Source organism: Phoca vitulina, unplaced genomic scaffold, assembly GCF_004348235.1.
Source record: "Phoca vitulina isolate PV1807 unplaced genomic scaffold, GSC_HSeal_1.0 scaffold46, whole genome shotgun sequence".
In the NCBI taxonomy this organism is placed as follows: Eukaryota; Metazoa; Chordata; class Mammalia; order Carnivora; family Phocidae; genus Phoca; species Phoca vitulina.
This window is the reverse complement of record NW_022589749.1, coordinates 10034697-10060394: the sequence shown is the minus strand read 5'-3', so window position 1 is coordinate 10060394 and position 25698 is coordinate 10034697. Positions and strand designations below refer to the sequence as shown.

The following is a 25698-nucleotide window of genomic DNA, read 5'->3' as shown; positions in this document are numbered from 1 at the left end:
AAGCATGTGCCAAGAGGTGGCACAGCCCAGGTCCTTCCCAGAGTTGCTGCTATTTCTCTCAGCCCCCCATCCCACACCCAGCCAGGTCCCACCAGCCCCCAGTGCTCTTTCCCCAGCACCCAGCCCTATGGCCTCCACTACCCACTCTCAGGACCGGCCCAGGTCCAACACCTCCTGCCGGTCTCCTCCCTTCTGATCGAAGACGCGCTCCTAGCAGCCAGCCTGCCTTAAAGCCACTGTGTAAATATAAGTAGAATATGGGGCCACTTCCCCCGCAGGGTGCTGCTGGGAGCCCAGCCTGGTGAGAAGAGGTTGCATCGCTGTCCCCTCCCCCATACAGACACTCTGGCGGCTCCCCAAACTCTCGCATCCCGTGCTGCGGGGCCTTCTTGGCTTCACTGCTCTGCTCCTGTAGCTGAAACGCCACTTTCTCTGGGAAGCTCTTCCTGGCCTTCTCTTGTGTTCGCCGCCGCCCGCCGCCACCGCCCTCCTATCCCACGTCCCCTGTGGAAATTGATCTCCCCATGCCTCCTCAGCTCTTCACCTGATTAACTGCTTAGAGTCACAGGAGGACACAGGCCCTGAGGTCGGGAGAGCTCAAGGTCAGAGTGGCCCAGAGCAGCATCCCCAGTCCCATGTTCGGCCCTACGGCATATGAGGCCCAGAGGCCTGTGAGGCTTTGCGGGTGGCGGGGACATGGGGAGGGCACTGAAAAGGGAGGGGTGGGGTGGAGGTGGGGCAGAAGTGGCCACTGGCAGGCTCTCCCCACAGACTTCATCGACATTGTCAAGGACCCCGTGCCCCCCAACGAGTATAAGACGGAAGAGGACCCCAAGCTGTTCCGCTCGATCAAGACGCAGAGGGGACCCCTGTCTGACAACTGGATCGAGGAGTACAAACAGCAGGTTTTCCCCCTCATGTGTGCCTACAAGCTCTGCAAGGTGGAGTTTCGCTACTGGGGCATGCAGTCCAAGATCGAGAGGTTCATCCATGACACCGGTGAGCTCGCCCGTGCCCACTGCCTCCCTCTTCATCCAGCTGTGGTTCGACGTTTCCCTCTTATTCCTGAAAGATGACCCAAAGCCCATGTGCAGCTTCCCGCGGGGTGTATCTTGACTACTTGCCGGGCGCCTAGAGGTGACAGGCAGTGTATGTTGGTTGTCTGCTTAAGAAGCCCCAGAGCATGTCCCCAGACACTCTGGCTTGTGTTCATAGCTTATATATAGTGCTGACCCCCTGAGGGGCAGTAGCCCCGGGAGACAGCCTCCCTGCTGCTTACCTGCACCAGGCCCTGACCCCAGCTCCGCCTCCCCCATGGGCTGGGCGTCGTGGGGGCAGAGGGTCTTGGACACCATGGGGCCCTCACACCAATGGGACCAATGGGCCCAACCTGGGGCTCCTCTCTTTCCTAGCACCTCAGCTCCCTACTTGCCCCCCAGGTCGTGCCATGAGGTCAGTGCCAAGGGCCTGACCCAGCCCCAGGCTCATGATCCAGGAGTGGCATCTGGGCAGGTATCTTTTGACTCCAAGAATCAGGGTTTGGGTTTAGCTGTGAACAGAGCTACACCCTTGATAGTGTGTGTCACGTGTGTCCTATCAGCTCACAGTGACCGATGAGGATAGCCATGTTACCCCCGCTTGCAGAGGAGGAAGCAGAGAGCCCAGGTCTCCCGTCCCAGCTGCCCGAGACCTGAGCTGACATTCTTGCAGCAACGGGCAGGGGCATCGCAGCAGATGGTCTCTTCAGTGTGGGACCCAAGGGTGGCATGCCTGAGGCCATGGCCCAGGACTTGGGGCGCAGAGACAGTCTTGGCTGAAGGAGGGCGCAGAAGGTCAAGGGATTTAGGAAGGATTGCAGGGGAGGCAGAGTGGCCTGAGCCAGGAGGAAGTGTCACCGGAGACCAGCCCAAGGACATGACATGGCCTGACCACTTGGAAAGCCACTCCACTTTCTCTAGGAAAGTGGAAGATGCATGCCCCGAGATCCAGTGACATCCCTCCCGGGTTTTCCCCCGAGAGAAACTCTTGTACACATTCCAGAATGTTCAGAGCAGCAGATTTGTAAAAGCTAAGTGGACAGACAATGAAAGTGAGCCAAAGACCCAATAGCAAAAGAAGGAATAAACAAAATGGCATTGCAAACAAATACCAGACAGCAACAAACCTGAAACTCACCCCAAAAAACCCCACAAATGGCAGGAAAAGACATGCAGCATGACGCAGACATGTAAATGTCAGCAACATGCACACCAGCCTAACGTGTCAGGTAGGAAAACACATCTGTGGGCTGCAAAAGGAGAGGAAAGTAAATGAGGCTGGAGCGGGCGGGAGGAGAGGGTGTCCAGGACGGCCATCCCAGGGCTCCCTGCTTCTGGTCGCGTCTGCTCCCTCACTGGGTGGTGTGGATAGGGATGATGCTCTCTTTCTTCTTAATGTTTTCTTAGTGAGCTTTATCGAGGCCTAATTTTGCATACCATACACTTCCCCCCCTTGTAAGAGGACAGTTCTATAAGTGGCAGTATATTCAGAGTCGTGCACACGGTTCTAGAACATTCCATCACCCCAGTCTTTTGTTCATGTTCAGTCACCCCCACGCCCACCCCCAGCCCAAGGCAACCCCCTCTGCCTTCTGTCTCTAAAGTTCTTTTATTATCCTTTATACCTTGAAAGCGATCTCATTTTCATCATTTGACTTGCATGATATATTCTTCTACGTCTTACTTTGTCTTATTTTGCATCTTATTTTATATGTATATATGTTCTATTTGTGAAAAAGGACCAACCCACTTTGAACGGGAACTTGATTTCCATGTGGAAATTCGACAGCAAAAGTGTACTAGACACTGAGGCGGGAGACGGTGGGGGAGCCCTCCTCCAGCTCCCCCTGGGGCAGGAATCCCCCCAAAATTCAGCGTGGCTTCTGAGCAGCCACGATCCCTCAGGAGGCCACTCTGCTCCAATTAGAGAACCTCGTGAGGCCATCTGTGAGCCAGACCCCTCATTTACAGATGGGGAAACTGAGGCACGGGGAGGCAGTGATTTGCCCACAGCCACACAATGGGTATAACCTCGGGGTGCCTCCCAGCCCCACGCCCAGCCCTGGGGGCTAAAGTCTCTCCTGTCTCCCCCTCCCGCCCCCGCCACCGCCTGGGGGCAGGCCTGCGGAAGGTGATGGTGAGGGCCCACCGGCAGGCCTGGTGCTGGCAGGATGAGTGGTACGGGCTGAACATGGAGAACATCCGGGAGCTGGAGAAGGAGGCGCAGCTCATGCTGTCCCGCAAGATGGCCCAGTTCAACGAAGATGACGAGGAGGCTGCAGAGCTGGCCAAGGACGAAGCCAGCCAGGCCCAGGTCCCTGGGGAGGCCCCCCAGCCCAGCAGCAGCAGCGGGGAACCCTTGGCAGGCCGGGGCCTCAAGAAACAGTGGTCCACGTCCTCCAAGTCCTCGCGGTCCTCCAAGCGGGGAGGTGAGCCCCGGGGCACATAGCACCCCCTTTCTCCAGGCGGGGGCGGGGGGCTCTACCTTCCACGAGTCTACCCCAGGACAGCCCTCACCCCCGTCCACGGCAGCCAGTCCCCTGCCACAGCCAGATAATTCTGACTCCAGACATGGACTCTTGCTTCCCAACCTTGTGGGCCACACCTGTGGGGAGTCAGAACCATTCTGCTGGTAGCCCCCCAGCTCAGAGCAAGCCCAGGGTGCCTCCCCCCGTAGCAGGTGACCCTGGACTCACCTACAAGGGCCAGGTAAGACAGGCCGGCCGTGGGGGCACCCAGCTCCCAGCCTCTCCTGGGGCCCCGAAGCTACGGCTCTGAGGAACCAGGGTTCCCAGGAGGGGAGGGAGTCTGGGTGGGTACCCCCAGCACGCCCAGGAGGGGTCTCTGCTGCTGTGGCAGGAGCCAGGCTGAAGGAGCCTGAAAAACCTTTAGATCCTGAGAAAGGCCTTTCTCGGGAGAACTTTGGCAAAAGTGCTGTGGCTGGTTGGAAAAAACAGGGTATCCCGTGTATGGCCAGGAGTCTCCTCTGCAAACCCAGCTTCCCCACGCCAGGCTGGCCTGTCTCTGTGCTGAAGGGCTCTGTGGATGTATATATGTCGATAACCTTTTATGTCACTCACCTCCTGAGAGTACCGCACAGTCCTATCTGCTCTGCTGCAGGAGAATTTCCGGGGCTCCCCCCCGCCGGGCAGACCCCGGGCAAGAGCACAGGAGCGGACCCCGGCCTGCGTGACTGCACGTCCTGGCCTGATACCCGATACCCTCCCAGTCCCTTGTCCTCCCTGGGACACATGCATGTGGGACCTTCTTGAAAGTTCCAGGAGCTTCCACCCCTCCCTTCTCCCTTCTCCCCCGAGCCCTCCTGGCCCTGCTCCGGCCTAGCCCAGCTGGCTGGTCAGTCAGCTTGAGGTTTTGCCTTCCAGCCAGCCCTTCCCGCCACAGCATCTCCGAGTGGAGGATGCAGAGTATCGCCCGGGACTCAGACGAGAGCTCAGACGACGAGTATTTCGACGCTCATGGTAAGTGGCTCTTCCCGGGGGCGGGAGGGAGGATCTGAGAGGGTCAGGGCAGAGGATGAGATGAAATCCCCAGGAGTCGGGGGCCTCAGGCTCACCCCGGCCATGGATGTAGGATGGATTCATACTCAGACGGGGCCTTTGTGCCACATGTGGGTTTATTTCCATAAGAAGCTTGACATAAGCATGGCATCTTACAATTTTCTAAATCTTTGTAATGACCTTGTTTTGTTCTTGGTTCAATGGTTGTCCATCTCACGTAGGAACCTTAGCAAATGCAAACAAGCAGGCAATATGGGAAATGCCCATTTTCCCACCAATCCCAAAATAAGCACAGTGAACATACAGCCTCCTGAATCACCCGCCTTTGCTGGGAAGATGTGGGTACAGTTGACCCTCGAGCAACCCGGGTTGGAATGGCACAGATGCATGAAATGTGGATTTTTTCTGATAAGTACCGTACCATCAGTGTGTTTTCTCTTCTTTATGATTTTCTTTTCTTTTTTTTTAAGATTTTATTAATTTATTTGACAGAGAGAGACACAGCGAGAGAGGGAACACAGGCAGGGGGAGTGGGAGAGGGAGAAGCAGGCTTCCCGCTGAGCAGAGAGCCCAATGTGGGGCTCGATCCCAGGACCCTGAGGTCATGACCTGAGCCGAAGGCAGACGCTTAACGACTGAGCCACCCAGGCGCCCCTCTTTATGATTTTCTTAATGACGTGTTTTCTCTAGCTTATTTTATTGTAAGAATATGGAATATCATATATATGACATACAAAATCTGTGTTAATTGACTCTGTTACCGGTAAGGCTTCTGGTCAACAGAGGCTATTAGTAGTTAAGTTTCTGGGGAATCAAAAGTTTGAAGTGGATTTTCGACTGTGTTGGGGGGTCGGTGCCCCAGCTCCTGTGTTGTTCAAGGGTCAACTTCACTAAAACACTCACGTGCTTCCTACCTTGGCTCTTCCTCTCCACCGGCAGACAGGTCTGTGGAGACTGGTTTCCAGCTTGCGGTTGACGAGGCAGGACACAGGCTCGGAGGGGGACAGGGGCTTGCCCACAGACACTGAGCAGGGCCAGGGCAGGCCAGAGCCCCTCACGGGGCAGCCGTGGCCTGGAGCAGGCAGAGGGGCCACCTGATTATGGTATTTTCATTAACTGGCCGGTCCTTGAGGGGGAACTTGGGGAATCAGTGTCCAGGCAAAAGGGATCTGAGCTGGAATGGGTGGTAGATGGTTCCTGAGCTTCCTTCTGCACCCGGGCCCTCCCCAGAGGGGGAGGAAAGGTATTTTGGGCCTCCCACCCATGCCCACCTCTTTGGGCAAGAGGTGCACCCTCTCCTGGCTGTGAGTCCCTGACAGGGGGGAAATGCACATCCAACAGAGAAACTTTAGAAAAAGCTGGAAGAGAGAAGAGTTAGCAAAGCAGGAGATGCCAGCATGAAAGTGGCCGGGGAAGTGCCCTTCAGTGGGATGCGGGGCTGGAGGAGGGACCCGTGCCCGCCAGCGCCCAGACAGCCGCCTCCAACCCAGCAGTACCCCAGGCTGCTGTTCTCAGCAAAGCAGAAACAAGAGTAATGGGTGGAAGCGCCCACAGCGAGGCTGTCCGTTTGTGGACGTTGAGAACGGTCAGGGACGTTAGCTGATGGGTGGAGAGACAAAACGTGGTCCATCCATACAGTGAAATAGGATTCAGCCATAGAAAGGAGGGAACCATGGACACCTGCCATACCGTGCATGGAGCTTGGCGATATGGTGCTCGGTGAAAGAAGCCAGACACAAAAGACCACACATTGTAGGATTCCATTCAGTGAGATGTCCAGAACAGGCAAATCCATAGAGACAGGAAGTGGATCGGTGGCCTCCAGCGGCTGGGGGAGGGGACGGGGATCAACTGCTAAGGGGTACAAGGTGTCCATTCGGGGAGATGGAAATGCTCTGGAACCAGACAGAGGTGGTGGGTGTACAGCATCGGGAACGTACGAAAGGTCACCTGAAAGGGGTTTAAATGGTGAATTTTATGTTACGTGAAAATTATCACAGTTTTTAGAAAAGGTCAAGCAGAAGCCCCCTGGAAGTCGGTCATGGGTTCATCCTGCTCAGGAAGGGAGGGGCGGAAGCAAGCACGGAGGTGGACACAGGCCAGAGAGGGGCGGGGAGCCCCCAGAGTGGCCACAGCGAGGCCCTGCACCTCCCAGCCGGGCCTCCCCGCACTCCTCGGTCCCTGCCCTCCAGGGGTTGCTGAAGCCCTGCTGTCTCCCCGCAGAGGACCTGTCCGACTCAGAGGAAATATTCCCCAAGGACATCACCAAGTGGAACTCCAATGACCTCATGGACAAAATTGAAAGCCCTGAGCCGGAGGATACACAGGGTACCTGAGTTGGGCGGGGGGCTGCTGCAGGGCCTGGGGAGGGGGGCTGCAGGGGCCAGGCCCCTCCTCTCTGACCCAGCTTCTGTGCAGCGCTGGGCATCGGGGAGGAGGGGTGGGAGTACCCAGGGCCCCACTAGTCACGGTCACTGCCTCTGTCCTGTGGGCCTGGGGCTGCCCGGCTGCCCCTCTGCTCACAGCACCCCCTGCTTATGTGTTGCAGACGGTCTCTATCGCCAGAGCGCCCCTGAATTCAGAGTGGCCTCCAGTGTGGAGCAGCTGAACATCATCGAGGTGGGTGCCCAGGGGGGCAGAGGGCCAGGGGCTGTGCTGCCGGGGGCCCTCCAGGGCTGCAGGGGGAGGCGGCTGAGCTCAAAGGACGGGTCCCGTGGGGCTGCAGAGGCAGAACTCGGCCACCCACCCACCTCACGTCCCCACTGGCCTAGGCGCCATCAGAGAGAGGCCTGGGGGCTCCTTTACTCCCTGCCCCGACGTCCCTGAGAACCAAGAAGGACTGCAGGCGGCCCCCAAAGAAGGCCTTGACCCAGCTCCGCCGGTGGAAAGTGAAAGGAGAAACTTGTAAATTCCAGACCAAAAAACAGATGTTCACCTTGTACCCAGCCTTTCCGCATTTGCTGAAGAAAATAAGATGGGAGGGGAGGAAGCGAAAGCCATCTAGGCAGAAGTGAGCGGCCGCCGCCCCGCTGGGGCCCCACAGGGCTCCCGGTGTCCAATAAAGCTGTCTTGGTAGAGCGCCTGTGTCCGCTTCGGGGGTTCTTTGCACGGGGCTCACGCCCCTTCTCCTCCTCCAGCTGTGGGCGGTCAGAGCTGTTTGCACTGGGGGTGGGAGTCAGGGCCGAGCAGGGCTGTCACACGCTGCGGTCACCGCACTGCTCGCGGTCACCACGCCGCTCTCACCTCAAGCGCCCAAGGTGGGGACAGCACCTCTGGGAACTCGGGACCCCTGGGGAGCTTGGGCCAGGTGCCACGGAGGAGGAGCAGCATCCACACCGCCCTCCCTGACTTGGGGTTTTCTACTCTGCGGTCCGGGGTCAACGTGGGCTTTTCTAGAAGGCAAACCGGGACGAGGGGAGTTGATTTCCAATTGCCAGTTAATGGCAAGATAAAGCACATGGAGCCCCCTCCCCACCTAGGGCGCACACAGCTCTGACGGCCCCCTCGGGAGGGGCAGAAGGGGCCTCGGGCTCTAGGTCTGCCTCAGGATGTGCGTTGGAACCCAGCACCGGTTCTGGGCACAGCCATCCAGAGTCAGATCCCTTGGGTTGCAATAGCCCCCAAACCGGAGCCTCCTCTCCCTGCCTTGTGGACGGGGTACGGCTTTATGGAGACACTGACGGGGACCCCCGACTCTCCAGAGCTGGCCCCACGGCTTCCAGGCCCACTGCCACATTGCACCTCCCTCGGGGTCTGTTCCTACAGGGTTTGAGTCTCTGGTGGGTGTGCCCCGGTATTAGGCACCAATGGGAGGAGAGCCATGTCTCCAGTTGGCCTCTGGGAGTCCCTGAACAGTCCCAGCCTGCAGTGCTGGGTCCCAGGAGATAGGCTCAGGCCTCTCGCTGCCCACCCTTGCCCGTCCTGGGTTTCTGAGGACCGCTGGACTCCACCTCCCTAACTGGGTGATGGTGAGGCGGCCCTGAGACAGGCCTTCCTTGAGCACCTGGCCTGGCTGTGTTGATAAGCCCTTGGAGCAGTGTGGTAGCTCCTTCTGGCGGCTGGGCTGGGCGGCTGGTGGCCCTGCCCTGCGCTGCCCGGGCCGTGAATTCATTCCTGCCCAGGCCGGCCAGTGGCGGGCAGTCCTCATGTGGGGGCAGGAATCATTCCCACGCTCTGTCGGGCATGTGTTCCTGCCCAGGCCCCGTGGCCCACACCTGGCCAATGACCGGTCTCCTCTTGGGGATGAGGCAGCCCAGTCTTGCCTCAGCTCCAGACCCCGTACCGCCCACCAGCCTGCCTTCCTCGTTCACTGCTCGGTGGCTCCTGGGCCGGCCCAGTCCCTGTGTTTCCTGGCAGCCTCACCAGCCCCTGGGTCCAGGGCCTGTACTGCCCACTCCCCGCCTGGGCTCTTTGTTGATACTTGGGTCCCACTGCTGCCCCCCACCCCCAACACCATCCAGTGGCCCAGTTCAGGGCCGGTTGTCCCCCACACGCCTGGACATAATATAGGGAAGGCGAGTACTCACCAGTGGCTTCTCTTGGGCCCTGGTTCTAGCTCCCACAGTCACACACCAGACGTTAAGGTGGAGAAGGGCCCCTGAGGATGCGGCCACAGCCAGGGTTGGCAGGAGAACACTGAACAGGTGGCAAAAGCTCTGGGTTCCGGGCCAGCTTGGCACCGATGTGCTGTGTGACATTAGATAAGTCTCTCGGCCTCTCTGGGCCACTACCACCTCGGCTGTAAATAGAACAGTCCCATACCCCGTGCAAATGTGTACAAGTCTCAGGTCTCACTTTGACCTCACACGCAGGCCTGACCAGCAGGAGGTGATCCTTAACCCCTCCCAAATTAGGGGGCTTCAGACAGGCACACCTGCATTCCCTCTCTGCTCTAAGATGCTTGGAGACCTTGGTCTTTGAGAGAGTCTGGGAATGGCAGCACAGGGGACAGAAGGGAAGCCCCGTGTAGATGGGGGAGAGCTCAGAGCTGCAGGCCCAGTGCCCAGGGTCACTGCCCACCCAGGCTGAGGCTGCCCTGGGTGCAGACGCATGGAGGGCAGGCAGGCTCCAGAGGCCCACATAGGATGGGCTAGTGCCTCCTCACCAAGGCTGGAAGCTGCTGCCTGGGCCCCCTGATGGAAAGTGGAATCTGTGTTTCGGAGGCTCATCCTCAGCCCCTGGTCAGGCTGGCTGATGGGAGGGAGTCAGGGCTGCTCATGGGGAGGAGGAGAGGGACCATCTCGGCCTCCCCAGGGGAAGGGGCTGGGGTGGCCAGCACCAGGCCCTGTAGCTGAGGAACTGAAATGGGGCTTCGGAGAGGGAGCAATGGGCCAGACGGGCCTCCCCTGGGGTGACAGGAGCCCAGCAAGGAGCTGAGTCCCCGGGGAGTTGACACCCCGCCAACCCACGCAGGACGAGGTCAGCCCACCCCTGGCCGCGCCAGCCTCCAAGATCCACGTGCTGCTGCTGGTGCTGCACGGAGGCACCATCCTGGACACGGGCGCTGGGGACCCCAGCTCCAAGCAGGGTGACACCAACACCATCGCCACCGTGTTCGACACCGTCATGCGCGTGCACTACCCCAGCGCCCTGGGCCGCCTTGCCATCCGCCTGGTGCCCTGCCCGCCCATCTGCTCTGATGCCTTTGCCCTAGTCTCCAAGTGAGTGCATAGGCCCAGACCACCTGCCCCAAAGCACCTGGCCCCAGGGGTCAGGCTGCTCCCCTAGATTCAGGAACCCTGTCTCGATGTCCAGACTTATCATCCAGCCCCTTCTGTCCAGAGGTGACCAAAACTTATGCAGATGGCTGGGCTTACAGAGGAGGGGCCCCGGGCCCAAGGCTGAGCCTCAGTTGCCCTATCTGCGATATGGGGATGTAGACCTGCCCCTGAGACACAAAGCCTTACCCGCCCCCCCACCCCCGCCTTGTTACCCAGCCTTCCAGGGCCGGGCCCAGAAGCGACCCCATGAGGTTGGCCAAGTCACAGCTGAGGCTCTCGGGTGGCAGGCCTGCTGCTGTGGTCGGGGGGAGGGGCCCCTGCCTGCTCTCTCCTGATCGGGCCCCCTCCCCCAGCCTTAGCCCCTACAGCCACGATGAAGGCTGTCTGTCCAGCAGCCAGGACCACATCCCCCTGGCTGCCCTGCCCCTGCTGGCCACGTCCTCACCCCAGTACCAGGAGGCGATCGCCACGGTGATTCAGCGGACCAACCTTGCCTATGGGGACTTCATCAAGTCCCAGGAGGGCATGACCTTCAACGGGCAGGTGAGTCGTGGGGCAGGAGAAGGGCAGACAAGCCCCGCAGGGCAGGGTGGCGACGGCCCTCCCCGGCTGGCGCCCCAGCAAGCAGGGAGGGCACCCGGGCCTCTGGCACCTCTCCGTCTCTAGGTCTGCCTGATCGGGGACTGCGTCGGGGGCATCCTGGCGTTCGATGCCTTGTGCCAGAGCAACCAGCCAGTGTCTGAGAGCCAGAGCAGCAGCCGCCGGGGCAGCGTGGCCAGCGTGCAGGTACCGGCTTCCCGCGGCCCCCAGAGCGGGGGACCTCGGGGGGCGGAGGTTGCAGCACAGGGGCCCAGAGCCGCTGGGGTGGGCGCACGGGGCGGGTGAGCAGCTGCAGCGGGACCGAGCCTGGAGCACATGAGGCTTCGGCGGGCGGTGGAGCAGGGTCTGCACCGTAGGGAGCTGGGCTCTGGTCCCAGGAGGTGGAGTGGGCAGCCCCTCTGAGCTTCCCGGCAGGAGGGGGTCCGGGGTCCCTCCGCTGCAGGGGGCGGGGGGGCAAGGCCAGGCAAGGCAGCAAGGTCAGCGAGAGGTCCCAAACACCTGGGTGGCCAGGTCAGGCAGGAACGGAAGCTGTTGGGACTCGGCCAGCGGGCGGGGGGTGGGGGGGACAGTGGGGCCACGGGGGGACTGGGCTTTCCCCTCTCTGCTGTGGGAGAGAGGCTGGCTGGGCAGTGGCCAGTGGGCCTGGAGCTGGGAGGGAGAACACTGGAGCTGGGCCCAGGCCAGTGGCCACTGGGCAGTGAGCCTGCGCGGGGCTGTTCCAGGACACTGACCTGCTGGCCCCCGGCTCCCTGGTCAATGCGGCACATGGCGGCGGTGGCGGCCTGGAGAGCAGCCGGCACCTGAGCCGCAGCAACATTGATATCCCCCGAAGCAATGGTGTTGAAGACCCCAAAAGGCAGTTGCCCCGAAAGAGGAGTGACTCATCCACCTACGAGCTGGATACCATCCAGCAGCACCAGGCCTTCCTGTCCAGGTGGGTGGGGCCGGTGGGGCCCCGAGGGTCTGACCATGAGGCCTGTGGCCAGGTGAGGAGGGGGACTCCAAGAGGGGGGGATGCCTCGGAATTGAGGACGTGAACCAGGTCATGCCGATGGCCGACACGAGGGGACTGGGATGCCCGGGCTGGGCCCGTGGCTCTTCGGCCAGGAGGAAGTGGCTTGTTGGGTGCGTCTGGGGTCTTGTATACACCAAGGGCCATCTTGGGCCCAAGGGAACAGCTTGTCCAGGGGTGGGGGAGAATCGGGGGGCAGAAGCGATCAGGGGTGGCTGTTCTAAAGGCGGTGGCACCCCGAGAGAGGTGTCCCAGTGGGCACTGGGCAGCCACATCTGCAGGAGAGCTCAGGGGCCAAGCCTCGTTTGGGCCTGACGACCCCCGGGGGGGCTTCCTTTGGGAGGCTGAGGGCAAGCCAGAGCTGAGAAGGGGTGTGGTGTGACCTCACGAGGCCCTCCATCTGCAGCCTCCATGCCAGCGTGCTGAGGAATGAGCCCAGCTCCCGCCGTTCGAGCAGCTCCACCATGCTGGATGGCACAGGGGCTGTGGGGAAGTTCGACTTTGAGATCGCAGACCTTTTCCTCTTCGGGTGCCCGCTGGGGCTCGTCCTGGCCTTGAGGAAGACTGTCATCCCTGCCCTGGATGGTGAGAGGTCTGCAGGGACAGGGCGGGGCAGGGGGTATATGAATGGGTAGAGGGTCTCAGTGGACCCCTGTCACAAGGCCATGGCCACATCCCAGGCCACTTCCTGGATCAGCCTCATTTCTGCCCTCCCCAGCACAGGCTCGCTGCTCTCCTTTGCTCCTACTCCAGCAACTCAGTCTCTGGCCCCCATCTCTTGGCCCCTGCTGGTCCATTTCATCTTCAAGGCACCTCTGGGAGCTGAGGTCCAGAAGGGAAGGGGCTGCCCTGGTATCAGATGGACACAGACAGACCCAATCTCCTGGGCCCAAAGTCTTCCCATAAGGAAGAGATCGGAAGCCAGGCACCCCCAAATCCTCCTAGGTGCCTGGCTTCCCAGTCCCAGAAGGGCCGCGGCCACACTGCTCCAGAGACCCTCCTCAAGGCCACAGGGGCAGGGGGTGGGACATGCCGGCTGAGCAGCCTGTCAGCAGCAGTCCCTGCAAGGTGCCCCCGGGAGCAGCCAGTGTGGCCCAGGGAGCCCTGGCATCCTTACAGGGGCTGTGCGGGGCCCGCATTACATCCGCAGGTTACAGAGGGGCAAACTGAGGCTCAGAGAGGCGTGGACACTCGCCCAAGAGCAAGCCAGAGGTGGCTTATATATAAGCAGACAAAGACGTAGGGACAGTGACGTATGGCAACATCATCTGTAGTCGTGAAACACGAGGACCGCTGTAAACGTTGGTCCACGGAGGGGGGCTGGTTGACTAAACCCTGGCGCGGCCCACGATGGAGGATGCCCGCGGCGGAAGACGGGTTGATGGAACTGGCAGGGCTGACATGAAGGACGCCCACGTTTTGGTGTTACATGGGGCTGGAGGAGGGGTTCAAAAGAAAAGCACCTGTTCCTCCGTGTGTGTTTAAAAAGTGAGACGTCTACTACTGCTCTTTACACTTACGCTCACCCTGTCTCCCCAACAACCATGACGTGCTCGGAGAAGCAGCCCCATCTCACAGCCTAGGGCTCCACTCTGCTCAGTTTAAAACAAATTTGGTTAATAAGCGGACAGATGCCAAATCATAGAGACAGGCTTTCGGATGCCCCGCCCCCTCTGCCGTAGACCCCGCCTCCTCAGGGCTCTGCCATCCCCCGCCCCCCCCTTCCCCGCTGCCCCCAGTTTTCCAGCTGCGGCCGGCCTGCCAGCAAGTCTACAACCTCTTCCACCCCGCGGACCCGTCCGCCTCCCGCCTGGAGCCGCTGCTGGAGCGGAGATTCCACGCCCTGCCGCCGTTCAGCATCCCCCGCTACCAGCGCTACCCGCTGGGGGACGGCTGCTCCGCGCTGCTGGGTGAGCGGCGCCGGGGGGCCCTGGGGGGGCGCGCCTGCACCGGGCTCCTCCCGGAAGCTGGGTAGCTTCGGGGGTGCGTCAGCAAGGGGGGTCAGGGCCTCACCCCAGGTGCCGGTGGGGGGGGGCAGACTGGGCCGAGGATCCCCTCCCTGCCGCCTGAGGCAGAGCTGTGTGGGGACCCCTCGCGGCAGCAGGCGGCCAGGGGGTTCAGAGCAGGGTGCTTGTGTGAGGACTGCTGCCCATCGCCCACTCTTGGCCCTTCCCGGGAGGCCCCAACCCCCCACCCCCACCCTCCAGTGTGTCCTGGCGTCCTGTCCCGTCCTGGTCTTCAAGGAGCCCCAGTGTCTGTGTCGGAGGAGCGCGTCTGGACTGCCCACGCGAGTGTCTGTTCTTGTCCTCTCTGTTCTCTCCCGTCTGCCTCCAGTCGAGACAGTGCAGAGAAACCCCGAGCTGGTCCTGGAGGGTGGGCCCCTGGCCCCTCTCCCCCCAGGGGACGGCTTCCTGGAAACCAGGATCCCCGTTCCCGCGCTCACCTGGCAAGACGGGCCCCGCCCGAGCCCGGGCTGCGCTGAGCGTGTGTAACACCCCCGTGCGCGCTGGCATCTGCTTCGCTGGCTGACTGCTGGTCCTCAGGGACTTCCCACGCCCTCCTTGGCCACTTGGAGTCTGTGGGACCGTGGTGTCCCACGGAGACCAGACAGGACAAGTCCTAGGGACCGGGCCCTGGCGCCTCCTCTCTGCACACCGAGAGCCTAGGAGCCCAGAGGGAGGAGCGGCTGTCCCAGGGTCACCTAGCATGGGTGTCAGTCCCAAGGCTCCGTCTCTCATTTGTGAGGCTGGAGGGGGCAGCCCGCAGACGGGGTGAGGCCTCGAGCCTCAGCCCACCTGCTCCCCAGGAGAAGCTTCCGGTCCCGGTGAGGGGTTGATTCCAGAGTCCCACTCCTTCCCTGCCTGAGGGGGTCCAGGCACCTCATGCACCCCGCCTGCACGTGGGTCCTGTAGCCAAGCCCCCACTCGCCCTGCTCTGCCCTGGCCCAGTTGAACCCTCGGCACCTGCCTTTGTCCCCAGACACCCATTCAGGGCTGGCTCCACGTGGCCCACGTGAGGGACACACGGGGGTGTTACCTCATGCTCAGTGCCCAGCACTGGGCATCCCCCAGAGACCGCTTCAGGCCCTCCTGTTAGTGCTCCTCAAACCCAGCGACAGTGCGCTGCGGGTCAGGCCCCGCTCGGCTGAGCCCGGGAGGCTGGGAGGGCTAGCCAAGATCAGGAGCCGTGTGTTGGGTCAGATGGGTGGCCAGGGGGGGCGGGAGCCTGGCCGCCTTGCCTCCCTGCCTACCGTGTCTGTGTCAGTCCGTCTGTCCGTCCCTGCCCCAGCCCTTCCTCCTCCCCCGCCTCGACTCAGTGCCCTGCCCTCTCGGCCCTGAGCAGGCAGGCCCTGGCACGCTTGGTCCCATCCTCACTGCCCTGTGCTCAGATGCCACCGCTCACCTGCGGCTGGAGGTGTCGGCCGCGGCTCCAGCCCCCCCAGCCCAGGGCACGCTGGGCCCTACCTCCCGCTGCTCAGGGGGCCGGGGGGCCGGGCTGGGGGGCCCTCTCTTACCCACTGGTCTCTGGTCCCTGTCTACCTGCAGCGGACACGCTCCAGACCCACAACACAGTCTTTCAAGAGCACGCGGCCCCCTCCTCGCCCGGTGCAGCCCCCACCACCCGAGGCTTCCGCCGAGCCAGTGAGATCAGCATTGCCAGCCAGGTGTCGGGCATGGCTGAGAGCTACACAGCGTCCAGCATCGCCCAGAGTGAGTGCGGCAGTGTCCTGGGCCTGCCCTCCCTGCACCCTCCCCTCTGTCCCAGCAGGGGGTCTGCACCAGCCCCACCCCGGGACAGTCGCTGTGTCTGGAGACAGCTGGGGAGAGCACTACCGGCATGAGGTGGACGGTGACCGGTTGCTGCTCAACACCTACGGTGGCCCCAAACGTCCAGAGAGGACTCTGGAGGGAGGGAGCCTTTGAAGGGGCTGCCCAGCGGGGCCAAGTCCAGGTGGCAGGCGATGGGCCTGGGAGGAGGGGTCCTAGCCCCAGGGGGGCCGGTGCTCCCTGAGGAGGAAGCCCGCAGAACCGGACAAGCCAGAGGGACAGCCAAGGGGAGCCTGGGAGGCAGGATCTCATTGTGGCCGCCCCTCCGTGGCCTCCTTCGCGGCTTGGCTCCTCAGAAGCTTCTCAGCAGCTAGAAACGGAGCCCAGGTCACCCCCACTCATTCCCCCAGGGCCAGCTGCCCCCTCCATCCTCCCTGACCATGTGACTGGCTGCCTGTCTGGCTGAGCAGGGCTGCCTGAGCTGCGGCTGGCATGAGCATCCTCCCATGAGGGGCGCTGGGGCGCCCGGCACTCTTCCCCGCATCCTTCCTGGCCTGTGGTGGCAGCCTGGGGGCCCCAGCATGGCTGACCCTGTCCCCGTTGTTCTTGCTTCTCAGAGGCCCCGGCGTCACTCAGCCATACCCCCAGCGTGAGGCGCCTGTCTCTGCTCGCCCTGCCCCCCCCGCCCCCCACTACCCCGGGCCCCCACCCTCAGGCCGGGCAGGCGAGCCCCAGCCTGGAGTGGGCCCCCCGCCTCCCTGACTGGGACACCAGAGAAGGTACCGGGCGTCACACGGCCTCCATCCACACACGCTCTCCTCCCCTAACTGGGGTCTCTCACCGCTGCCAGGCCCATCTCACCGTCAGGCCCTGCCCGGGGACGCCTGACCAGGGAGCCGGAGGCTTGGGCTGGGGAGGAGGCGGAGGGGCTGGAGTTGGCTGGGGGGTCAGGACCAAGGGCCTGTGTGTGCAGCGAGCAGGCAGCGGGCGGAACACAGGGGAGCCCTGACCCCCACCAGGGGCAACGTACAGAGTAGCTGCTGCGTGCGGCCATCAAGAAGGCACTTTCTAACCCTTATCTGGAGCTAGGGCGGTTTCCCCAGCCCCGAGTGGGAGCCAGGATTTGCACCCAGGCCTTGACACTTGGCCTGCAGGCTCCCAGGTGCTGAGGGGACATCAGGCCTTGCCTTGGGGTTCACCCCGGCAAAGCCTGTCATGGGCCTGAGGCCTGCAGGGCAGATGAGGGGGACAAGAGAGTCCTGAAGAGGACAGTGACGGGGCCCAGGGCAGGGGGGCGGCAGGATCTGCGACAGGACCAGGGATAGTCCTGCCTCCTAGCCGGGATTGTCCCCTCCCACTAACTCCACGTGCCCCTTCCTCACGGACTGCATGTTCTCCACGGAGCCTCCCCGCCCTCATCCCCAGGCCTTCGGGCTCCTCGCACGCTATCCCAGAGTCCTGTGCCTTCCCCGCTCCCTTCGGTCACCCGGCCAGGGAGGAGGAGGAGGCTCGCTTTGGCTGCAGCCCTGGTTCCCCCGTCAGAGGAGGGTCTGGTCTTTGGGCTGAGCCAAGCCTGAGGGGCCTGACACCCTCTGAGGGCAGCCCGGTCAAGGCCCTCCCCCTGGCAGTTGCAGCAAGGTGGTGGGGCCAGAAGCGGATCGACTACGCCTTGTACTGCCCCGACGCTCTGACGGCCTTCCCCACCGTGGCCCTGCCCCACCTCTTCCACGCCAGCTACTGGGAGTCAACGGATGTGGTCTCCTTCCTGCTGAGACAGGTACCCAGGGGCCCACCGCCAGGAACCCCCGGGCCTCACATGTGGACCAAGTAATAGCACCACTGACATGGCCCCAGTTCGTAGACAAGGGCAGTGGGGGCTCCCCTGAGACCACAGAGCAAGCAGGATGGAGGAACGCTTGCCGACGTTGGGATGGGGTGAATGTATGCACACGTTCGTGAGACATGTGACTTGGGGGACCAGAGAGTGGACTGTAGTGGGTTGAAGAGTGTCCCCCAACCCTTCACGTTCTCCCATTTCTGGCTCCGAGGGCCACTGGCCTCCCCCTCCTAGAACAGGCAGTCTTGAGATGGCCCCGTGGCCTGCTGCTTCCCCTCAGGTCATGAGGCATGACAATTCGAGCATCTTGGAGCTGGACGGCAAGGAGGTTTCGGTGTTCACCCCCTCAAAGCCAAGAGAGAAGTGGCAGCGCAAGAGGACTCATGTGAAGCTTCGGGTGAGGGGGCCCCCCACATCCGCTGTCCTGCTGAATCCTCACAAGACACCCTATTACAGACGAGGAGACCAAGTCACAGAGTCACACGCTGTCTTACTTAATCCTCGGTCTGTGAGGTTGGAGCTGTTACCCCGTTAATAGGCAGGGAGGTGCACGAAGGCCACGTAGGTCAAGTGGCTGAGATGGACTTGAATTTGGGCCATCTGGTTTTAAGCCCCGTGCTCTCCCACCAGGGCCAGGAGATCCTAGCCATCCTTCCCTCCCCTACCCTGACCCAGCCTCGCTCCTCCTGTCCCCAGAACGTGACCGCCAACCACCGGATCAATGATGCAGTCGCCAACGAGGATGGCCCGCAAGTTCTGACGGGCCGGTTCATGTATGGGCCCCTGGACATGGTCACTCTGACTGGGGAGAAGGTGAGGACCTGGGGAGGCTGCAGGAGCTCCTGCCTGGCCTCCCACTGGCTGGGGAGTGGAGGCTGGGGAGGCCAGCAGCCCCGGCCCCTTCCTGACCAGCTCGCCTGGCCCCCCAGGTGGACGTGCACATCATGATGCAGCCGCCCTCGGGCGAGTGGCTGTACCTGGACACGCTGGTGACCAACAGCAGCGGGCGGGTCTCCTACACCATCCCCGAGACCCACCGCCTGGGTGTGGGCGTCTACCCCATCAAGATGGTGGTCAGGTGAGCCCGCCGCTGGGGAGTGAGCAGGCCAGGCCAGCCACCTCTGGGACAGGAAGGAGGAGGTCTGGCGGGTTCTGATGAGCTCCCCCACCCCACCGCAGGGGAGACCACACGTTTGCGGACAGCTACATCACCGTGCTGCCCAAGGGCACGGAGTTCGTGGTCTTCAGTATCGACGGCTCCTTTGCTGCCAGTGTGTCCATCATGGGCAGCGACCCCAAAGTGCGGGCCGGGGCCGTGGACGTGGTGCGGTGAGTGACGCCGAAGGGCACTTCGGGCTCAGGGGCAGCAAGCTTGGCTCCTGGAGGCCAAGCTGGGGAGGGCTTTGGGACACCTGGCAGGGGCTCACGGAGTCAGCACCGCCACCGTCTAGCTGTGTGACCTCTTGATGTGGATGCCTCAGTTCCTCAGCCTGAGCAGTGGGGCTCCTGTGAGACCAGTTACACCTGCTGCCGGGGCATCCATGGGGACTGGGCGACCTGGCGGACTATCCTCGCCGCGGCTACTGTTTCTGCTGAGCCCGATCAGAGACGCGCTCTCCAGCGGCCCAAGGAGAGGCTGGCAGGGCAAGGAGACGGGGTGGCCCAGGAGGGAGGCCGGGGCGACCGTGGGACACCCAGGCCTCCCCGCTTCGCCCCCAGGCACTGGCAGGACCTGGGCTACCTCATCATCTATGTGACGGGCCGGCCTGACATGCAGAAGCAGCGGGTGGTGGCGTGGCTGGCCCAGCACAACTTCCCCCACGGCGTGGTGTCCTTCTGTGACGGCCTGGTGCACGACCCGCTGCGGCACAAGGCCAACTTCCTGAAGCTGCTCATCTCCGAGGTGGGTCCCAGGTGGAAGGGCTCGGCGGGGGGCGGGGGGGTGGGAGGGCCGTGCCCGTGCCCACGCCAGTCTCACCCGCAGCTGCACCTGCGCGTGCACGCGGCCTACGGCTCCACCAAGGACGTGGCGGTCTACAGCTCCATCAGCCTGTCCCCCATGCAGATCTACATCGTGGGCCGGCCCACCAAGAAGCTGCAGCAGCAGTGCCAGGTGAGCGGGCGAGCCGTGCTGGGCGGCACGGGCAGGCGGCCCCGAGAGCCCGGCCCGTGACAGCCCCCCCCCTCCCCTGCAGTTCATCACGGACGGCTACGCGGCTCACCTGGCCCAGCTCAAGTACAACCACCGGGCGCGGCCGGCCCGCAATGCAGCCACCCGCATGGCGCTGCGAAAAGGCAGCTTCGGCCTGCCGGGCCAGGGCGACTTCCTGCGCTCCCGGAACCACCTGCTCCGCACCATCTCGGCCCAGCCCAGCGGGCCCGGCCACCGGCACGATCGGACACAGAGCCAGGCGGACAGCGAGCAGCGGGGACAGCGCAGCATGAGCGTAGCCGCGGGCTGCTGGGGCCGCACCATGACCGGCCGGCCTGAGCCTGGGGCAGCCACGGGCCCCAAGTAGGACACCGTGAGTGAGGCGCTGTGGTCTCCATGGTGCTAGGCCAGGGTGGCCAGCCCCGCCAGGAGGCCTGGCCTGGGCACACAATGTCGGCTGGAGACAAGCTTGTCCCAGGGCCTGGCGGAGGACATAGGCCGTGCCACACAGCCCTCCCGGCCCTGCCTCGTGTCCTAGGGTCTGAGGGGTTCCAGCTTGCAGGAAGACCTGTCCCAGGATGACAGAGGGACCAGGACTCCCCACGCGGACTGGCCTGGAAGGCTCTCCTAGACATTTGCCCTGCATTGGCCTCCCAGCGTCCCGAAGACAGGCCTGGGCCCGGGCCCAGCCCGCCACTTCCCATCCACTAGCTCACCCTGACCCCCAGGTCCCCTCCTACTTGGTAGCAGCTCCAACAGGGGACAGCCTGCTTCTTGTTAACTCGAGTTACTCAACTGTTCAACCTCACTGGTTTTGCACTGACTTTTGAGAGTGGAGATCCATTACCATCTCCTGTGGCGACGGACATGCATGAAAAGCCAACATTCGCAGATCTGGGACCTCTTGCCACACAGAAGGTTCCAGGGTGGCAAATCCTTGTGCAAGCAGGAGAGAGAGGCCATATCTTAATTTCTGCAGCTCCCCCTGGCCCGCCAGCGCTGTGGCAGCCCCGGACCCCTGCCTACCTGCCCACTTGCCCCACCTGGAACCCAGTCCAGCGGCGAGGCTGGTGAGGCCCAGAGCCGGCTCCCGAGAAGCCACGCCTCGGGCTCCTGGGCCTGGCCGGGCCGGCCTCCTCTTCCACTCCTCGCCTGCCGTCAGTCAAGGCCACGTGCCTCGGCTCTCCCGTTTCTACACCTTTCTACTTCTCCAATCTGATTTCTATGAGGTTTTTTTAAATGAGCAATCCTTGGCTGCTTCCTTTTCTTAACTCTTTCAGTACCAAGCGCAGCCCCTCCACATGAAAACACCCAGCACTGTGACGGAGTCCAGCCTGGTTCTGGGTCCCGGGGCCCTGCCCCCCCACCCATGCAGTGGGGCGTGGGGTCCCCACCTCACCTGACCCCCATTAATTCCACTGAATTTCTACTCTGGGGTGAGTGGGGCACACACTTAGATTTTTTTAATGCCAATTCCGTTTTGATGCCGAATCTAAGAAGCCACAACTTGCTTCGTTAGCTTAAGGGCAGGCAGCCACGACACCATTCCCCTCCTGGTAAGGACCGCGCTGTCCTGCACGCTGGGTCCGAGCATCAGCCCTCCCTCCCCAGAAATGACCACGATCTCAGCTGTGGCGCTCAGCTCCGGGCGGCCCTTCTGCTGCTTCTCCACCTTCTACGTAAGGCGGGGGAGCCTGCCTGGCCAGGCTCCGACTCAGAAGCTGCTGCCAACCTGGATACGGCCTCAGGGCCTCATGGGCTGGGACGGGGAGGCACAGCGATCGATGTTAACATTCTCCCGTGTGTAGATATGTACAGCCAAAGGGTCGTGTAAATGTTCCACGGAAGTGGGTCTATACAGAGTGAGAGCTATTTATTTTGTGCAGAGAAAAATTTCTGGAGGGAGAGGACCTTCAGGGTTTGTTCATATTTAAGATGTAGCTTTTTGGTTTTGTTTCAGGCGTTATGTATAAAGCAACGATTATTTTATGGACCAAGTTTTAATGTAAGTGTTGCAATGGAAGTGCAATACCTGACCCCCCTCTGCTCCCCGCGGGGGAAACCGCTTGGCCTGACAATCCCAGCCCGGCGGGGGGCCCCTTGGCCAGTGCCGCCTCCTCTGTCGGTCCCACCTCACCCCATCTTGCCTACCGCCTCGGTGACCAGCCATCCGGAGAAGCACCTGGAAGAGTCTCAGGCCCGCCTGCAATAAAGGCTGGGCGGCCTGCTGGCCCGGGGAGGCCGTGTGGGCAGTGGGTCCGGCCGCTCCCAGCGGGCAGCTCCCCCAAGCTCCGCACTCCCCGCCCGCCTGCCCAGCTGCCAGCCATGCCAAGGACAACAGCAATAGTCCCCTGGGCCTCTCCCAGCGGCCCTTAGCCATAGATGGTGAGATGGGCAGCCCACCCTCCCCGTTGACGTCTCTCTTCTATATCCAGGTCTGCTTCCTGCCTCCCTGAAGATTCCTTTTGGCACATTCTCTTCTTAAGGAAGCACCAGTTTTTCAGAAACTAAGAGGGAGGGCAGAGTCCTTTAAAAATACCAAAAATGTTTACAGCGTTGGGTGCTGAGCTGCAGGGCTCAGGCCTGACCAGTCGTAACCAAAGGGTGAGGCAGGCCTTGCTGACTGCCACCCCCACCCCAGGCCTGTTAGAGTAGAAGCCTTAGTCCCACTCCCAACCCCAACCCCAGGACTGAGCCTCAGCCCACCACCCCAGATCCAACCACCTGCCTTCTCTTTGATTTCTAAAGAGGGATTCAGCAGAGACCCCACCCCCAACTTTCCCAGCTCGGTCTGAGCTGCCCGCCCACCCGCCCCATTGCAGTCTTCGAGTCTCGGCCCCTCCTGTCTCTGTCCGGGCCATGTGTGAGCAGCGTCCTGACTCGCCCCATCCGCCCTTGCTACCCCTGCACCTTCGGGCCTGAGTGTGCTCTGTATACAGTGTCATTGTCTGTTACACCAATTAAAGAAGCAGGAAGGCTTCCTTCTGGGTCTCTTTACTGCACCAGCAACCACAGAACACCGGCTGGGGATGGGGGCCTAGGATGGGGGCCCCGCCTGTCCTGCAGCTAAAGCTGTGGCGGCGAGAGGCCGTGCTTCCCAGTAAACAACGCCCACTACACTCGCCGTAATAGCGATACAATTACACAAGCCTTACCCTGCCCTGGGCCTCCTTCCAGCCCCTTCCTAGACACGAACCCCGTTCATCCTCACAGCAACCCAGTGAGGTGGGTGCTGAAACCCTCTCTGCTTTACAGAGCACGTAGCTAGTAATCTGGGCCAGGACTCCCACTCTGGCCGCCTGGCCCCAGCACCAGCACTCTGAACAGGTGTCATCTGCAGGAAAGAGCACAGGAAGCAGTCTGCCCCCAAGTCTGAGGGGATCGGGCTTAAGAGCCAAGTCTGGGTTTGGGATGCAGCTGGGGATGAGGGTCAGGGTCTGGTCTGGGCAGGCTGATCTGGGGGGATGAGCAGGGTAAAGGTGGCTGGTGTGGCCTGTGCTCATGACCACCAGGGCACAGCCCACCTTTCCCCAAAAACTCCTGGAGCCCTTGTTTTAACTCTGGAAGTTGGGCAGCAACCTTCCCCCCCCCATCAGCACAAAATAACGACAAAGTTTCCAACCATGGAACATTTAATATTTGGAAAGTTATGCTCTTTCAGGAGATGGGAGAGCTGATTAGGCCAGTGACCCTGTCCTGCACCCCCTGCGTGTGAAAGGAGGCTGGGCCAGAGGCCAGTGCACAGGAGGAAAGGCAAACACCCACTGGGCTTCCTGCTGCCCACCCCGAAGCCAGCCTCCAGGCCATGCCACCAACACTTAGCCAGCAGGGCCCTCAGGGTAGCAGCCCAGCTCGCATCTGGAAGGCCAGGCCATCCCCTCGGGTGGCTTGCTAGAGAAGAAAGCGCACAGAAGGGGACACATCAGAAACAGAGCTGGGCGTGGACCCCGGGGAAAGGGGTGACACCAACCTTGTTGATCTCTCTGTGTCGTTCCTTAGTCACGATTTCCTCTAAGACCTCGCCATCTCCCTTAATGAGCCTGGGGGAGGAGGGGAGAGGAGGCTGAGCCTCTGATGCCAGAGCAACAGAACCAGAGATGCCAGGCCTCAGGCCCCCGCTCCCGTGAGCAGGCGGAATCTAGGCGCTCCCCCCACCCACTCCTGCCCTTGGGACAGTGATAAAGGCAGCTGGGTAGGCTCTGAGCTCTGCCATCAGAGCTCTTTGAAGACACTCCTCAAGGCCCTTCCAACCCCTGCAGCTGCTTGCTCTGGGCGATAAGGAAGAACAGCCTAAGAAGTCCCGTAAATGAGTAACTACTTTTCTCTGGTCTCTGGCTTTTGAGCCCTCCTCCTGAGCGTGCAGAGCATGTGGGGCTGAGCTTTGCCAAGACTCCCCACCTGGTGCGTCCTGTCTCTGGGTCCACCACCTTGCGGATGATGCTCTGCCGAGCATCCCACTCCTCCTTGGTCATGGGCTTCATGGCCTGGATGCGGGACTTCTGTTCATCCGTCAGGACTGCAAGGGGAGACGGCAGGGAGTTGGCGGCTGGGTCTCAGGGAGGGGACCCTGCCCCTCCTGCACCCCGGGCGGCAGAGTACCTGGGCCATCCTCCTCCTCAGCCGACCTGTGCCACTGGTCCAGTGAGGGTCCCGGCAGAGCCTCACCCTGCTGCGGCTTTGCCTTCTCCTTGCCTTTCTTCTTCAGCTTCTTCTTCCTTTTCCTCTTCTTCTTCTTCTTCCTCTTCTTGTCCCTGTGCTTCCCCCGCTTCTTCCGGCCGTCACTGGAGGAAGAGGAGGAGGACGAGGAGGAAGAAGAGCTAGAAGAACTGGAAGAAGAGGAGGAGGAGCTGCTTCGTGGTCTCCTCCGGGCCTTGGGCTTGCTTCTCTCTGTGATGCAGGGAGAAGGTGAGGCTGGCCAGGAGGGTAAGAAGTAGACCTTTATCCCCTTGCTCTGGCCTGTGGCAGGCTTAGAGGGACTACGGAGGGGTGAGGCCCTCCGGGCAGGGCCTTCCGGAACAGGGATCAGTTCTCTCCGGAGAGGCACTTTCTGGGCTTCACCCAGTCAACTGTCTGACCAGGAGCAGGGCAGCCAGCCCCCAGATCTCAGCTCCAGCTGCACAAAAAGCATCATTACGTGCTCCCTTCAGTCCACACACAATGCGCTGGCCCAGCCTCTGGAATGAGTGTCTTTCAATCCAGACATCCAGGTCCCGCGCTCTGCACTCCTCTACTGCTCCCCGCGATCTCTCCACAGCCACCCCGGGAGGCCCACTCAGCTGCCTGCAGGTTCCTCCGTAAAGTTCCCACACCCCTTTCCCATTCCCTCCGGTCCTCACCCTCCGCCCCACAGGTGGTGTTGCTGGCCTTGTGGTCTTGGGATCTAGAAGCCAAGCAGCTCCTCGGAGCGTCCTTACTGCTCTTCTTCCTTCTCTTTTCCGACCCTCGGCCCCGGGACCGGCTTCGGCTCCTGGAGCGCTTGCGAGAGCTGACGTGAGCCATAGCGCCGCGGGCTGGAGACGGGGAGACACGCTTAAACTGGGGCTCACACAGCCGGCCCCCAGACTGGGCTCCGAGGGCGGCTCTTCTCGGGGCCTGGCTCTCGGGGGCCCAGTGCCCATCACCACCCGGGACAAGGACTGAGGGCGTCCGCGGCCACCTCACGATCCTCCCCCACCCCCGGGGACCCCAGGCCCCGCGCCGACTCCCGGAGCCTCGGCCCCTTTAAGGGCCCGCCCCCGCCCGGCCGCTCCACGCCTGCGCACGGCCCCTCCACGCCTGGACGCTCCGGCGCCCGTAGGAGCCGCCGCGGTCCTCAGCTGCCAGGTGCGTCCCGAATCCCTCCCCGCGCGCGCCTACCCTCCACCCTCGCGCCCTCCGCGGCCTCGCCGCCCTAGGGAAGGTCCCTGCAGCTGCTCCGTCCCCTCCTAACCGCCCATCTGGCGGGACCGTCGGACCCGCACCACGCCTTCGCGTGAGGAAGCGGCGGCGAGGTGACTTCCGGCCGGGGCAGTGCTCCGAGAGGCCGTCCGGCTGGGAAGCGAGGCGCTGCCGCCTT

At 62.2% G+C, this 25698-nt stretch overlaps 2 protein-coding genes across 5 annotated transcripts in view; one reads left to right on the top strand and one right to left on the bottom strand.

Moving 5' to 3' along the window:
* The window catches only part of PITPNM2 (phosphatidylinositol transfer protein membrane associated 2), a 132657-nt gene extending 110035 nt beyond the window's left edge, over positions 1-22622 (top strand). For 3 of the 4 annotated variants that reach the window (XM_032431221.1, XM_032431222.1, XM_032431224.1), the window contains 21 exons: positions 772-999; positions 3158-3466; positions 4421-4516; positions 6779-6883; positions 7104-7174; positions 9968-10215; positions 10629-10818; positions 10942-11061; positions 11598-11809; positions 12294-12472; positions 13627-13797; positions 14222-14371; positions 15433-15597; positions 17283-17431; positions 17772-17888; positions 18188-18304; positions 18421-18569; positions 18671-18820; positions 19211-19394; positions 19476-19604; positions 19687-22622. In XM_032431221.1, coding sequence (XP_032287112.1) covers positions 772-999; positions 3158-3466; positions 4421-4516; positions 6779-6883; positions 7104-7174; positions 9968-10215; positions 10629-10818; positions 10942-11061; positions 11598-11809; positions 12294-12472; positions 13627-13797; positions 14222-14371; positions 15433-15597; positions 17283-17431; positions 17772-17888; positions 18188-18304; positions 18421-18569; positions 18671-18820; positions 19211-19394; positions 19476-19604; positions 19687-20010 — 3563 coding nt within the window. In that variant the 3' untranslated portion in view covers positions 20011-22622. The remainder of the gene's footprint in view (positions 1-771; positions 1000-3157; positions 3467-4420; positions 4517-6778; positions 6884-7103; positions 7175-9967; positions 10216-10628; positions 10819-10941; positions 11062-11597; positions 11810-12293; positions 12473-13626; positions 13798-14221; positions 14372-15432; positions 15598-17282; positions 17432-17771; positions 17889-18187; positions 18305-18420; positions 18570-18670; positions 18821-19210; positions 19395-19475; positions 19605-19686) is intronic. The other variant, XM_032431225.1, reaches the window with a different exon arrangement.
* A 632-nt stretch (positions 22623-23254) lies between these two features.
* Positions 23255-25664, bottom strand: ARL6IP4 (ADP ribosylation factor like GTPase 6 interacting protein 4). The gene is made up of 6 exons (XM_032431465.1): positions 25500-25664; positions 24980-25153; positions 24243-24530; positions 24042-24159; positions 23614-23683; positions 23255-23534 (listed from the first exon to the last, which is right to left on the bottom strand). Exons 2-6 carry the CDS (start codon positions 25140-25142, stop codon positions 23478-23480), a joined length of 696 nt encoding a protein of 231 aa, XP_032287356.1. The 5' UTR covers positions 25143-25153; positions 25500-25664; the 3' UTR covers positions 23255-23477.
* Positions 25665-25698: the final 34 nt, after the last annotated feature.

What these genes read in the sequence shown, in the direction of transcription:
- ARL6IP4 (XM_032431465.1), bottom strand. Translation starts at nt 25,142, where the DNA reads ATGGCTCACGTCAGCTCTCGCAAGCGCTCCAGGAGCCGAAGCCGGTCC. An exon ending in CACCACCTGTGGGGCGGAGG is followed by an intron (nt 24,531 to 24,979) that starts GTGAGGACCGGA and finishes CCTGCATCACAG; the next exon opens with AGAGAAGCAAGCCCAAGGCC. An exon ending in TGAGGAGGAGGATGGCCCAG is followed by an intron (nt 24,160 to 24,242) that starts GTACTCTGCCGC and finishes CTCCCCTTGCAG; the next exon opens with TCCTGACGGATGAACAGAAG.